This window comes from Ceratotherium simum, chromosome 13, assembly GCF_057802395.1.
Source record: "Ceratotherium simum simum isolate JZ-2026a chromosome 13, ASM5780239v1, whole genome shotgun sequence".
In the NCBI taxonomy this organism is placed as follows: Eukaryota; Metazoa; Chordata; class Mammalia; order Perissodactyla; family Rhinocerotidae; genus Ceratotherium; species Ceratotherium simum.
This window is the reverse complement of record NC_141912.1, coordinates 5058936-5073454: the sequence shown is the minus strand read 5'-3', so window position 1 is coordinate 5073454 and position 14519 is coordinate 5058936. Positions and strand designations below refer to the sequence as shown.

Here is a 14519-nt window from a genome sequence, read left to right as displayed (position 1 = left end):
GTTGCTCAACAGGAAACCAGCTGTCTTTGGCTAGAGCTCTACGGGAGCCATTTTCCTCTAACGATGAATGGGAAACTTCTCAGGAGAATGTGTTACTTTATAGAAACAACTGTTTTCTTAAATACAGCCCTGTGTCCCACTTAGGGAATAGCAGTTCCTGCACTGCTTCTGCAGAGTGCCCGTCCTTATTTTAGGACGGGGAAAACTCATGGAGAAGGGTGGTTGGACTTGGGGTAAGTGATTTTCTTTCTTTCTCTTTTAAAATCCATCTTAAGCGGGATTCGAGTAGGAGGTTGCAGCAGCCAGCTGAGTGTGAAGGAACTGCCGAAATCCATCACAATCGTGTGAGTACCGTTAGCAGGGAAAGACTCAGTGATAAAGGTGGAAATGTAAAGAAATCAGGGGACTGGAAACCTGGGCTATCAGCCTGTTAGCATCTGTGAGCTCTGTCTGAGAAAACAACAGGCACAGAAAAAACATATTGCTGTAGACTTTCTTTGTTTCTCTCAACTTATGAGGTAAGTTGAGCTCTTTCATTTCATTTATAAAGAGTTCATATTTGGCTTTTATTTCAGATAACAGTTGGCAGTCTTAAGGCAGCATGTTCTGGAAATCTAGTGACTCTTGGCTTTTAGGCCACCCTGCCTGATACAGTCTTCTGGGTGAGAGACCTGGATAAGATTTGGAGAGCTCGAGGACGTAGGACAGCCTCTTGGGTCTATGAGCAGCAAGAATTTGGCGTGTTTCTCTTAGGATTCTAAGAGGCCTCAATCTCTTTGTTCCTGAGGGAAGTTGGGATACATAATACCTTCGGAACTAACAAAGCTTGTCTCAGTTTCTCAACTGGTAAACTTTGCCCCTGTTTCATTTGAATCCATTCTAAAGTTCTCGGAATAAAAGTACCAGCCAGTGGGGCCGGCCTGGTGGCGCAAGTGGTTAAGTGCGTGCGCTCCACTGCAGCGGCCCGGGGTTCGCCGGTTCGGATCCCGGGCTCGCACCGACGCACTGCTTGTCAAGCCATGCTATGGTGGTGTCCCATATAAAGTGGAGGAAGATGGGCATGGATGTTAGCCCAGGGCCAGTCTTCCTCAGCAAAAAGAGGAGGATTGGCAGATGTTAGCTCAGGGCTGATCTTCCTCACAAAAAAAAAAAAAGTACCAGCCAGTGTATCTGATTTCATAATAAGAGCTGACATTTACTCAGCACTTCCTGTGTGTTCAGGAGGCTAAGCATTTATATCCATTCCACCAGTGAATGCCCATTTAAGACCCTTGAAGCAGATCTTACTCACAGTTTGTAGATAAGCCTAGAGAAATTAAGTTATCTTCCCAAGGCCACATGGCTAAGTAAGCAGTGAAACCAAAATTACAAATTAAGTTTGATTCCATAGCTGGAGATTTTCAACATCAAGGTATGCTATCTCTCACAAATTCCTTTATTCATGTCTGATTACCAAAATGAGATTGGGAAGATGAAAAGGAATTGTTTCAGTTATCCACTGATAGGTAACAAATCACCATCAAAACCTAGTGGCCTAAAATAACAACAATTTATTATTTTTCATGACCAGGGGTCTTCTGTTTCACGTGAGGGTGAGTTGGCTGGAAGATCCAAGATGGCCTCCCTCCCATGGCTGGCAGTCCGTGCTGGTTACTGACTTGGAGGTCAGCTGGGGCTGTTGGAAGAGAACCTCAGTTCTCTCCTATGTGGGCCTCTCTGTGTCACTGCTTGGGCTTCCTCACAGCATGGTGACTGGGGTCTAAGAAGGAACATTCCAAGAAGACAAAAAGCCTCTACTTTTAAAATGTTTGCTAATGGCCCATTGGCCAAAGTTAGTCTCATGGCCAAGCCCTGAGTCAATGTGGGAGACTGTACAAGGGCATGAATCTTGGGAGCTGTGGTTCACTGGGGGCCACCAAAGTAACAATTCTACTATAGGCATTATGTGATAATATTTTCTTTGCCTGAGGAACATCCTTCTTTTCCTCTCTAATAGCAAAGCTCACCAGTTAGCATTTCAAATTGCATTTATAGCCCTTTGCATATAAGTTTTGAATGGTGATGTTCAGGCTGTTAAACTAATCAATAATTGGCTAATTCATTTCCTCGTTTAATATTCCCTGTTTTCAAGGTGCTATGGTCTAGTGAGTGTTAGCTTGTTAACACACTTTGTTAGATTGTTTAATATTTGCAAAACTCTAGCAGTAGGTATTATTATCTATGCTTTATAGATGAGAAGGTGAAGTAACTGGTCACATACCTGGTTCTCAGCAGAGCTGGCTTTGAGCCACTGCTAGACTCCACAGCCGTACTCCTTCCTCCTCTCCGATCCACCTCTGATGCTGAATGCAAATTTGAGGAGCTGAGGAGTAAACAAAAGACACTTAAAGGTTTGTAAGGAAGTGTGAAGATTTTTAAAAAGTGAACTGCAATCAAGTCGAGGAGGAAGCTCACAGCAGCAGAAGTCTGGAGCCTTTGGTTAATTTCCTGCTGATGCACTAAACTAGGGGGCCTGGTCTTAACTTTTTTCCTCTCTAACACGTTTTTAAAAAATTGTGGTTACATATACATAGCATAAAATTTACCATCTTGACTATTTTTAAGTGTACAGTTCAGTGGCATTAAGTACATTCACATTATTGTGTGACCATCACCACCATCCATCTCCAGAACTCGTTCATCTTGCCAAACTGAAACTCTTTACCCTCCCTAAGACTTTGAACAGAAGACTTATTGGTGACTTTTGAAACTTCATTTGGAGGGGAAGTGCTGGGTAAGTGCCCTTAGCTGGGCACCCTGGGCTAGTCAGGACTGGGCTACTGTCGGGTTACCTCTGGAAGTTTTCCTAAAGTTCAGAGGTGTCACTTGGGGCACAAGGTCAATGAAAAGGCCGCAGTTGGGGTCACCAGGAGGTCACTGCTGGGAGGTGGTTGTTATGGGCTGAATCGGGTCTCCCAAAATTCACATGTTGAAGTCATAACCCCCTGCTCCCCAACCCCCGTACCTCAGAAGGTGAATGTATTTGGAGAGAAGGCCTTTAAAGAGGTAACTAAGGTAAAATAAAGTCATATGGGTGGGCTCAAGCCAATATAACTAATGTTTTTATTAAAAAAGGAAATTAGGATGTAGACACACACAGAGGGAAGACCACGTGAGGACACAGAGAGAAGGCAGCCACCTGCAAGTCAAGAAGAGAGGCCTCAGAGGAAATCAGCCCTGCCGACACGTTGATCTTGGACTTCCAGCCTCCAGAACTGTGAGGAGATAAATTTCTGTTGTTTAAGCTGCCTGGTCTGTTGTATTTGTTATGGCAGTCCTAACAGACTAATACACGGGTAAAGGGCCCTGAGGTTTGGGGCCAGGAAAGCTGTGGGGCCTCAGTTCTAAGACGGGCTGAGTGGGGAAGGCTCCTGGGGGTCACTTGGTGAGCAGTAGTCTCAGGGAAAGAGATAGAGGTCGTTTTCTACATGTTCCCACCATGTAGTACATTTGCTCTTGGTCAAAGACCGGGCTGTGGTTTCAGAACCTCAATGCGGACCCGGTCGGGCATGGATTTCTGAGAGGGGCTGACTCTAGGAACTGCAGTTCTAGGGACAAGAGGTAGAAAGATGGAGCAGTGACCGTCAGCCCCCACTGTGCACGCTAGGCAGCAGGCCCTCACATTTCTTTTTTTAATAATTTTTAAATTGTGGTGAAAAACAGATAACATAAAATTTATGATCTTAACCATTTTTAAATGTACAGTTCAGTTATGTTAACTATATTCACGTTGTTGTGCAACAGATCTCCAGAACTTTTTCGTCTTGCAAACTGAAACTCTGCACCCGTGTAACAACAGCCCTCTTTTCCCCTCCTCCCAGTCCCTCAGATTTTAAAGGGAGAACCTGCTGACCCCAGGATTCACCCAGCCCAGAGAGGTTTGGTTTAGGATGCTGAGCATCTTCTTGGACTTTCATTCTGTATGTTGTGCAGATCACATCTCAGAAGGTGAACGTCCCACCTGCTCTTTCCAAGGCAGCAGCAGGGCTCTGGCCGTAGGCTTCCTTGGAAGGGAAGTTACCGAATTCCTGCACCTGCCTGGAAATGTACGTCCACCTACCACTGTGTTCATGTGTCAGCAATAACTGACCGGGATGGAGACTCATGGGCCAGGCCCAGATCCCAGAACAAGTTGTGGTGAAGGCAACTTCACATTTCTCGAGCCTATGTATGTAATGAGGAGGGAGGAAGGGGAGCCATTTGGAATATCTGGAATTATCTGAGGTAGAATTATGGGTAAAAATTCCTTTCACAAGATGCTATTTTTTTTTTTTTTTGTGAGGAAGGTCAGCCCTGAGCTAACATCTGATGCCAATCCTCTTTTTTGCTGAGGAAGACTGGCCCTGGGCTAACATCTGTGCCCATCTTCCTCTACTTTATATGGGACGCCGCCAGAGCATGGCTTGACAAGTGGTGCCTCGGTGCGCACCTGGGATCCGAACCTGTGAACCCTGGGCCACCAAAGCGAAGTGCGCACTTAACCGCTGCACCACTGGGCCGGCCCCTGCAAGATGCTATTTTTCAAAAAGAAGCAGAATGTCTGTTTTCACCAAGATGGATATTTCACAGCACTTTGGAATGTTCATAAACACCTTCTTGCTTTCATTTAGCCTGGGAAACTGAAAAAGAAACAGAAGTGAATGAATTCATCTTATTCCTTTCCTAAAAGATAGCAGGCAGCAAGTTGCTGCTTGGCAGAGACCCAAGGCCTGTGTGATTAAACAACATATAACCACGTGGAGCCAGCAGGCAAATTGGTTTTCTAACAAGTGCACTTTCAGCCAAGAGGGCTAGCTGAGGTGACCTCCTCCCCTTCTCTAGGGCCTGACCAATAGCCTCGGGCTTTCAAATGCAGCCGCCATCTGCCTGGGCATATGCAAGAAGAAGGAATGCATAGTTAAAGATGCTTGAGTTCTATGTAAAAACAAGTCGACAGGACCGGCTGGAATGGTCCTCCCAGAGAGGGAAAACATCAATTTAAATATTTGATTTGCGTCCAAAATCCATTTCATCAAAGACCTGGCACCCACAGCAGTCTGCTGACCCATTTGAGAAATAACACAGACATTGCTGGTGTGCCTGAAAAGTAGCCTTGGCTCCCCAGGACCCTGGGGCCAAAAGCCATAACTGGCTCAGAGTGTCGGGTCAGATCATGCAGCCCAGGAAAACACACGGTCAAGTTCGGCCAAAACCGGGGCTGCGCCAGCTGCTGCTTGATACTGACTTTGGGCCTGAGCTTCCTCCGTCTCAGTCAAGTGGAGGCTGAGGCTATGAGAGGGGTGAGCTGGGAGCCTGGGGCTCCAGGAGATCTGGGGTCCAGCCACCTGGCCCAAGATTTCCCTTCGCTTTCTACTGCTCCCTTTGGATCCTTGAGCAGCAAATTTTTGAGCACTCCTGCCAAAACCCAAGACAGCCAGTGAATAATCAGCTGCAGTTTCCAAAGCCATTTCATTTTGTAAATGCTGTTTTCATTCAGAATTTTCTGGAATTCCGGTGGACAGCCAACAGTTTGTCTTCAGACTTGCCAGGCTTTTGGACCTCTGTGGCTAGGACATGGGAGGGACTCAGGTCTGCTTCCCCAGATTGGAAGGAGACCCCAGACACAGGAGCACTGCAGGGAGAGCCAGACGGAGCACCCTCAGCCTCTTCGGGGGAAGGGCCTGACTGCGCCTCGGAGAGCAGGGGAGCGCCCCGTGCAGCGCTGCCCGACACTCAGCTACCTGCCTGAGACACAGGACAGCATTTGTGGAAGCAAAGCATGAAAAGATGCAAATAATGGAAACAAATCTCCCTCCTTCCATGCCTGGCACATAACAGGTGTCCAAGAAATGGCTGCTGAATTGAATTGTTTGTTGAAAAGAATGCTTCACTGACTTATAAACTCCTTACCTCTCTTTTCACGCTTTGGAAAGGCCAAGTTACTTGTACCTCATAGTCTAGGCCGAAGAAAGTCTCCTGCCTGATGCTTTTTAAAAAAAATTTTGGCAATCAAGAGCATCATAGACATTTTGTCCCCAGTGTTCAGATATGCATGTCAGGGAGGAAAACAGACTCTATAGAAACCTTTTTAAAAAATTTTATTTATTTACTCGTTTGTTTATTTATTTAAATTGTGGTAAAACACACATAACATAAAATTTACTATCTTAATATTTTTAGATGTACAGTTAGGCGGCATTAAGTATATTTACACTGCTGTGCAACCATCATCACCATCCATCTCCAGGACTTTTTCATCCTCCCAAACTGGAATCCTGTCCCCATTAAACTAACTCCCCATTCCCCTTCCCCAGCCCCTGGCAACCACCATTCTACTTCCTGTTTCTGTGAATCTGACTACTCTAAGGGACCTCATGTAAGTGGACAGAAAACTTCTTTTTTAATTTAGAAAATATCTTGAGGCTAAGGAGAAAATAATCTTTTTATCCACAAAATCAAAATTTCTGTTCCCTTAAGTCACAGTGACAAGGTCTCCTGGTGCTCCCTGCAGGTGACTAGCTTTTCTTTTGGTCATCTGGGGCAAGTCACCATCCCTGAGGGGGCAGGAGTCAAGACGAATCAGGGTTTGAAAGTCTCTGAGCAGGCTTCATGCCTTTGCCTCAGAGGAGTTTAACTCATTGTGCTTGCTGTGGGGGACATGTGCCCCCATGCACTCCACATACCGTGACCCTGTGAGCCTGACCTTTCCTTCCCTCCCTCCCTCTGTCCGTGCCTCCCTTCACCCTTTACCATGCTCAAGTCTCCCTGTACCTTGCCCCTGGTTCTTCATCCAGATCCTGCACACCGTTGGCCCCTGGGCTGCCCCATTTCCTGCCTCTCACTCCCTCCAGTCCCTGCAGTCTGGCTCCCTCCCACCTTCCAATGCTTTGTTGAGCTCATCTGCTGCTTCCCAATCGCCAATCCAATAGGCCTGTTATGGGCTAAACTGTGTGCCCCCAAGTTCACATGTGGAAGTCCTAACCCCCAGTACCTCAGAACATGACTGTATTTGGAGGTACAGCATTTAAAGAGGTGATTAAGCTAAAATGAGGTCATCTGGGTGGGCCCTAATCCTATATGACTGGTGTCCTTATAAGAAGAGGAGATTAGGACACAGACACACAGAGGGAAGACCAAGTGAGGACACAGGGAGAAGACGACCATCTACAAGCCCAGGAGAGAGGCTTCAGAAGAAACCAGCCCTGCCGACACCTTGATGTTGGACTTCCAACCTCCAGAACTGTGAGGAATAAATTTCTGTTGTTTAAGGTGCCCAGTCTGTGGCCTTGTTATGGCAGCCTGAGCAGACCAACACAAGGCCCTTCATGGTCCTTATCTTATTTGTCCTCCTCTGGGCATAGTACTCTGCTGGTCCCTGATGGACCCGTTATTCTTCCTGAAGCCCCAACATGGCTCCCCTTCCTCTGCTTGCCCCCAGGTCTGGGCCTCCGCCATGACCGTCTCCTGTCCTTCCGCATGCATTTCCTGGACGTCTCTCTCATTGTCCTGGCACCACCTATAACTCACATCTTGCCAGTCTCCCTGGGCCGCAGATGGGTACCTCTAACTGCTTGCTGGACATTTGCTATGGACTGGTCCAGAGGCACCTCAAACTCAACTCACTCAAAACAGAACATGTAGCCCTCCTCCCACCACACCTGATTTTCCTTCTGCGTCCTCCATTCCCAGTGGCATCCATTCCCCTTTTGCAAACTAGAACCCGGGAGTCATTACTGACTCCTCTTTCCTTCAACACTAACCAATCAAACACCAAGCCCTGCTGATTTTACTTGAGAGGTATTTTTTTTAAATCCCCTCAGTGGTTCCCTGTCACTTACAGGCTGAGATTCCAGCTCATTAATTCAGTAACCAAGGCCCTCCAAGATCCAGCTCCAGATCTCCTCTCCTCCTCTTCATGCTCCACCCTCCAGCTCCACCTCCAACGCTGCCTGCACTCACTGCACTGTCTCACAGATCTGGGACTTTCTCAGCCGCCCCAGCTGCTGTTCTTTTCTACCGTATCCTCTCCAACTATTCACTTTTCATCCTTTAAGATCTCCTTCAGGAAGGCATCCCTGAATTCCCAGGCTGGGTCTTGATGCTTCCGTCACATCCTGGGTGCCCACATCATCATCATAACTATGGTGTGGTCGTCGTCTTTACAGTCATGTAGCAAAGTCATGTACTGAGCAATTACTGTGTGTTGGGCACTGGGCTAACTGCTTTACATGTTTGACCTCATTTCATCCTCACAACGCTGTGAGGGAGGTATTATCTTTATCCCCAGGTCAGAGATGAGGAAACAGGCACAGAGAGGTTAAGCAACTTGTCCAGGGTCATAGCATCATTCACAGTGTTCATATCATCGCCTTGGATTGTAACCTGTTTATGTAGCGCCCAGGATCCGAACCCGAGAACCCCAAGCCACCGAAGCAGAGCACACGAACTCAACCACTACGCCACCAGGCTGGCCCCAAAGCCTTTCTGCTTTTTATTATTTCATATGGGACATGAAGAACAAGTGAGGATGATAATTAGAAGAGTTTATTTTAAATAAAATATAGTGCTTCATAATCAGTGAGAGCTTTTTAAAATAAATTTTTAAAAAAATGGAAGTGTAATATACATACAGAACAGCCACCAATCCTAAGAGTACAGCTTGATGAATTATGACAAAGTGAACACATCTGGGTCACTGGCCCCCAGATCAAGAGATAGAATATTACCAGGGCCACCCTCCCCCAGGCACCCTCCTCTGAGCTCTAAGGTAGTTGCTATACTGGCCTCTAATACCATAGGTAAGTTTTGCCTGGTTTTGAACTTCATACAAATGGAATCATGCAGTATGTGTTCTTTTGCATGTGGCTTCTTTTGCTCAACGTTATGTTGGTGAGATTCATCAACTATGCATAGCAGTTGCTAATCCATTTTCATTACTGTAAGAATTCCTTTATAGATATATTACAATGTATTTATCCAGTCTCCTGTTGATGGACATTTGGGGCTTTTATGAATAGCGCTGCTGTAAACATTCTAGTACACGTCATTGGTGACAATATGCGTGCATTCCTTTTGGGTCTGTGCCTAGGAGTGGAATTTCTGGGTGGTAGGTTGTACTCAGCTTTAGCGGATACTGCCAAAGAGTTTCCAAAGTGGTTGTACTATTTTATATTTCCCCCAGCAGTGGATCACTTACTCCACATTTTCCCCAGCATTGGCGTTAATGGTCTTTTTAATTTTGGCCATTCTGGTAGGTGTGTATTGGTTTCTTACTGTGGTTTAAATCTGTGTGATGGCTTATGAGGTTGAGCATTTTTAATATGCTTTTTGACCATTTGGATGTCTTTCCTTTCTTTCTTCTTTGGTGAAGCATCTGTTCATTTCTTTAATTAATTAATTTGACTTTTTTTATTGTGGTAACATATATATAACATAAATTTATCATTTTTAAGTGTACAGTCAGTGGTATTATTATATTCACATTGTTGTGCAACAATCACCACCATCCATTTCCAGCTGTTCATCTTTTATGCCCTTTTTTCAACTGGGTTATCAGCCTTTTTCTTATTAATTTGTAGGAATCCTGTACATATTCTGGATATGAGTCCTTTGTCTGTTACATATATTACAAGTATATTTCTCCATCTGTGAATTACCTTTTCACTCTCTTATTGATGAAAAGAATTCTTAATTTTACAACTAAAAAGCTTCTGCACAGCAAAAGAAATGATCAATAAAATGAAAAGGCAACCTATGGAATGGGAGATCACATATCTGAAAAGGGGTTAATATCTAAAATATGTGGGGAACTCATACAACTCAATAGCAGAAAAACAAATAATCTAATTAAATAATAGGCAAAGGACCTGAATAGACATTTTTCCAAAGAAGATATTCAAATGACCAACAGGTACATGAAAAGGTGTTCGATATCACTAATCATCAGGGAAATGCAAATCAAAACCACAAAATGAGATCTCACTTCATACCTGTTAGAATGGCTGTTAAAAAAAAAAAAATAGAAAAGTGTTGGTGAGGATGTGGAGAAAAGGAAACCCTTGTACACTGTCGATGGGAATGTAAATCGATGCAGCCACTATGGAAAACAGTATGGAGGTTCCTCGAAAAATTAAAAATAGAACTATCATATTATCCAGCAATTCCACTTCTGGGTATTTAGCCAAAGGAAACAAAAACACTAACTTGAAAAGATATACGCACCCCCATGTCTACTGCAGCACTGTTTACAATAGCCAAGACATGGAAACAACCTAAATGTCCACCCACAGATGAATTGATAAAGATTATATCTATCTATCTATATAGATAGATAGATAGATAGATAGATATACACACAAACATATATAATGGAATATTATTCAGCCATAAAAAGAAGGAAATCTGCCATTTGCAACAACATAGATGGAACTTGAGGGCATTATGCTAAGTGAAATGAGTTAGAGAAAGACAAATACTGCATGGTCTCACTTATATGTGGAATCTAAAAAAAAATGAACTCATAGAAACAAAGAACAGATTAGTGGTTGCCAGAGGTGGGTGGGTGAGGGGCGGGTGAAATGGAAGACGCTGGTCAAATGGTACAAACATCCAGTTATAAGATGAATAAGTTCTGGGGATGTAAGTTTCAGCATGGTGACTATAGTTAACAAAACTGTATTGTATATTTGAAAGTTGCTGAGAGTAGATCGTAAAAGTTCTCATCACAAGAAAAAAATTGTATCTATGTGGTGATAAGCGTTAACTTAAATGTGGTGATCATTTTGCAATATACACGTCTGTCAAATCATTTTGTTGTACACCTTAAACTTATAAAATGTTATATCTCAATAAAACTGAGGAAAAAAAGAAGTTCTTCATTTTATTATTGTCCATTGTATTGGTCTTTTCCTTTTGGGTTAGTGTTTTTTTGCGTCCTGTTCAAGAAATCTTTACCTGTCTCCTAAGGAACTTTTAAAATCTAAACATACCTACTAAGCCCTACTTTTCCGATCCCTATTTTGTGTCAGAAATGAACTAGGCACTTTCACAGATGTTATCGCCTATTTTGTGGGAAAATACTATTTTCATCATCATTTGCCCAAACCAGGACATGATGTGTATGCTGGACACTTTCCATGGCTACACAATATCTGAACACACTGGAAGAGGATGGGCCTGGATGTAGCAGTGGGGAGCCAGGTGGGCGCCCATTCCCAACCCCAGCTGCATCCATAGGTGCAGGCTCCCACGGGAGATGCTGTGATGTCCTCGAGGCAGAGCCAAGTCAGGTGGTTCTGCAGACAGATGAGGATAGAGAAGAGTTTGTCTACACTGACATGGGGCTCCAGGGGCTGCACGGACTGGGAAAAAGGCAAATGGAAGAAAGATCCAGTATGTGGAGGATCAGAGCAGTAAGGGTGAAACTACAAGAGAAGAGAGAGAAGGGGAGTACCCTTAGTTTAGCGGCTAGATAGGGATGGGAGGTGAGGTTGCAGTGACTGGCTTCAAACGTCCTGTTGCTGGCATTCATTGTTTGGTGCCAGAACTAGCCAACAGTCCCACACTGTACGGAACGTGCCAGGAAAGGTAGTAAGAATTTCCACCAAGCTGATAGAGGCTGGTGGGGGGCTGTCCTGCGGGCAGGGGCTCCAGGCACATGAGCAAAGCTGGTTAGGGCAAGACTCCCAGGAGGTGGCCTTATACCAGCCTTTCATCTGTCTCTGTCTCTCTTTCTCTGACTCTCTGGGAATTGAGAATTTTAAATACACGATGAAAGGTCCAACCTACAGCAAGAAAGTATTTGCCTGCTGGGCTCAGAGCTGGTATTATAAGTAGTCGCAAATCTACTTACCTGTGTCTAAAAGCAGATCGGTGGCTGCTTGGGGAGAGGTAGGATGGGAGGGACAGAAGGGAGGGTTAAAAGAGGCACAAGGAAACTTTGGGATGATGGAGATGCTCACTCTCTTGATGATGCTGATGGTGTCATGTGTCCATATATCCAATTGTACATGTTAAATATGTGCAGTGGTTCAAGAACAATGAAGTGGTTCAAGTTACACTTTAATCATTCAAGTACGTGCATCTCTCTCCAACCTGCCCACTTGCAGAAGCCATGGTTCTTCTAAGTGTCCTGGTCACAAGAGAGAGAGACCAACACTCAGAGGGCTGGATCTGGAGCTTCAGCTCGTTCCAGTGTTCCAGGATTCCATGAAGTCCAAGCTGAGGAGAGGACTGGCCAGATGTACAGGATAAGAAAGACCTAATTCTGCAACGATCTTGTCCTCACAACTATTACACACACAGTCGCTGGAGCTTGTGACTTGAACGTCAGAATCTGCAGGGCCCGCACCAGGAGGCCCTCTCCTCCTTACAGGCAGTGGAATAGTCTTCCCTTCTCCTTCCTGGGAAAACTGCAAATTGGGAAGAGGATTAGGTGTGAAAACACTAAAAGAGTGAAGCACATCTGGGAGTCCCCACCAGCAGAGCCGAGGATGGTTGGTGGTGTGACAACCACACACCTTCAGAGAACAAGAACTACAGGTCATTTTCTTCTCTCCACACGGTGTGTTTATGTAATAGTTTCTCACTCCAGGAGGCTTTACAGCTCCAGAGTAATAAAGTTGATTACTTTCTAGTAATAAAAGGGGGAAAAAACCCAGTGATAACTGTCACAACTAGTATATTGCTGCTAACAAAAATTTATAGCAAAGTGTAAAAATCAACAGATTATTTTTACTTTTACCCAAATGATGCCTCGGGTCTAGGAAGAGGTGCTTCGGGGGGGTGACTGATGTGCTGACTTACTCCCTGTAGGAAGTGTGCAGCCTTCTCCGGGAACCCCGAGGTGGCCCCGGACCACTGAAGCTGTTCTCTTGGTCCCTCCGGTGATCGACAGTTGTTGCCAGGCCAAGGTCTTGGGCGAGGGATCAGAGGCTGGCAAACGGGTCCCCATGCCAGGACCACCACCTCATTCACATAGCGCTGTAACCATCTGAGCACCAGCTCCAGAGGGAAAGGAGAAAGAGCCAGGGATGCTGAACCCCAAAGCAAGATGTTGGAAAGACCTCCACCCTCCACCCCCAGAACACCCAGCAATGGACCCTGGGTGACCGAGGGCCTGAGGAGTGAATTGTTTGCTTCATAGTAAAATATAAAAAGTTCATGCGGTGTGTGAGTGGATGCCTCTTAAGACAAGGACGTCCAGCGCAGCAAACCACAGGCCATGCTGAGGAAGGACCCACTGAAGCCGAGACCTGTAAGGAGAACAACGGAACAGGCTGATGCTCGTATCTCTGAGGAGCTTGGTTTCCAAATATTCGGGCAAGGCCCTCTTTGGGAATCTGGGTTATGGTTCTCGAGATAGGGACAAGGGCATTCCACCAATAGGTGTATTTTATAAAAAATAGTTATGTCAACAAGCTTGTAAAAATTAAAACATTACAACAATTTATTTCAAAAGTAAAAGTTTTTCATGATGGCACCCACTAGAGATAACCAGTGAGAGCCAAACCAAAAGTTTGGTGTATTTTCTGTGTATGTAACTGTCCCTTACTACCCAAATCTGTTTGGTTCTTGATTTGGATAATGAGAGTTAGACATCAAGTTTGAGTCAGGAGGGATGGCACATATTCCAGATGAATTTGGTTCCTGAGTTTAAACAGTCAGTAGCAAGAGTTTATGTAACACAAGATTTATCTAAAAAGTGATCTGGCTTTATTTGACTCTTGAGCTCAGTAGTGAAAGTTTGGACAGCAAGGACACCTATCCCGCATACACGCACCAAGTATACAAATTACTTCTAAAATTCAAGAGGCAGTCAATGTCACATTTACTTATAGTTCTAGGTAAAGTCAAGTCTAGTTCTCAGTTGCTCATTTTCAGAGAATGGGAAAGTCCAAGGGTTCGTGGCTCCTTCCCCCTTCCTGGGGTTATGTACACCAGGACCTGGGTCTGCGGGGCCCAGGGCACAACGAGGGCAAGGACGCTGATCTTAGGTGTGATTTGGTTGCTGTCAAATACCTGCTCCAATACTTACTAGGGAGGAGGGGACCCTATGGAAATTACATAACTTCTCTAAATCTCAATTTTCTCCTCTGAAAAATGGAGTGGATTATAATATAAAGATAATTAATATAATTAATATTACTACTCTAAGAGAGTAATAAATACTCATCATCATCATATGAATATTTTCTACTAACATCATCATCATCAATATCACACTATTTTTAAGAGTTGCACAGAATTCCATTGTATGAGCATAAAATCATTTATGTATCCTATCCCTTATAACAGGATATTTAAATACAGAGAATAAACAGGATGGGTTTTTTTTGTTTTTTTTTTCCCTTGATACCTGAGTTGATATTAGATTACGTCTCTCTCAGTTCATTCAACTCCTTTCATAAACTTTTATGGAGCATCTTCTCTGCACTCAGCAGGAGGCTTTGTGATAATAGCTGCCATGTGGCTATTGAGCTACTACTGTGCCAAGGAAGGCC

The 14519-nt window shown here is 44.5% G+C and overlaps 1 protein-coding gene across 2 annotated transcripts in view; it reads left to right on the top strand.

The window, feature by feature from the left end:
• The window catches only part of RPP40 (ribonuclease P/MRP subunit p40), a 28220-nt gene extending 17322 nt beyond the window's left edge, over positions 1–10898 (top strand). The window contains exons 8-10 of one of the 2 annotated variants that reach the window (XM_087437944.1): positions 276–344; positions 3115–3256; positions 3861–10898. In XM_087437944.1, the coding sequence (XP_087294070.1) occupies positions 276–344; positions 3115–3256; positions 3861–3875 (226 nt within the window). In that variant the 3' untranslated portion in view covers positions 3876–10898. Of the gene's footprint in view, positions 1–275; positions 345–1570; positions 3257–3860 lie in introns of those variants that run through there. The other variant, XM_087437943.1, reaches the window with a different exon arrangement.
• Positions 10899–14519: the final 3621 nt, after the last annotated feature.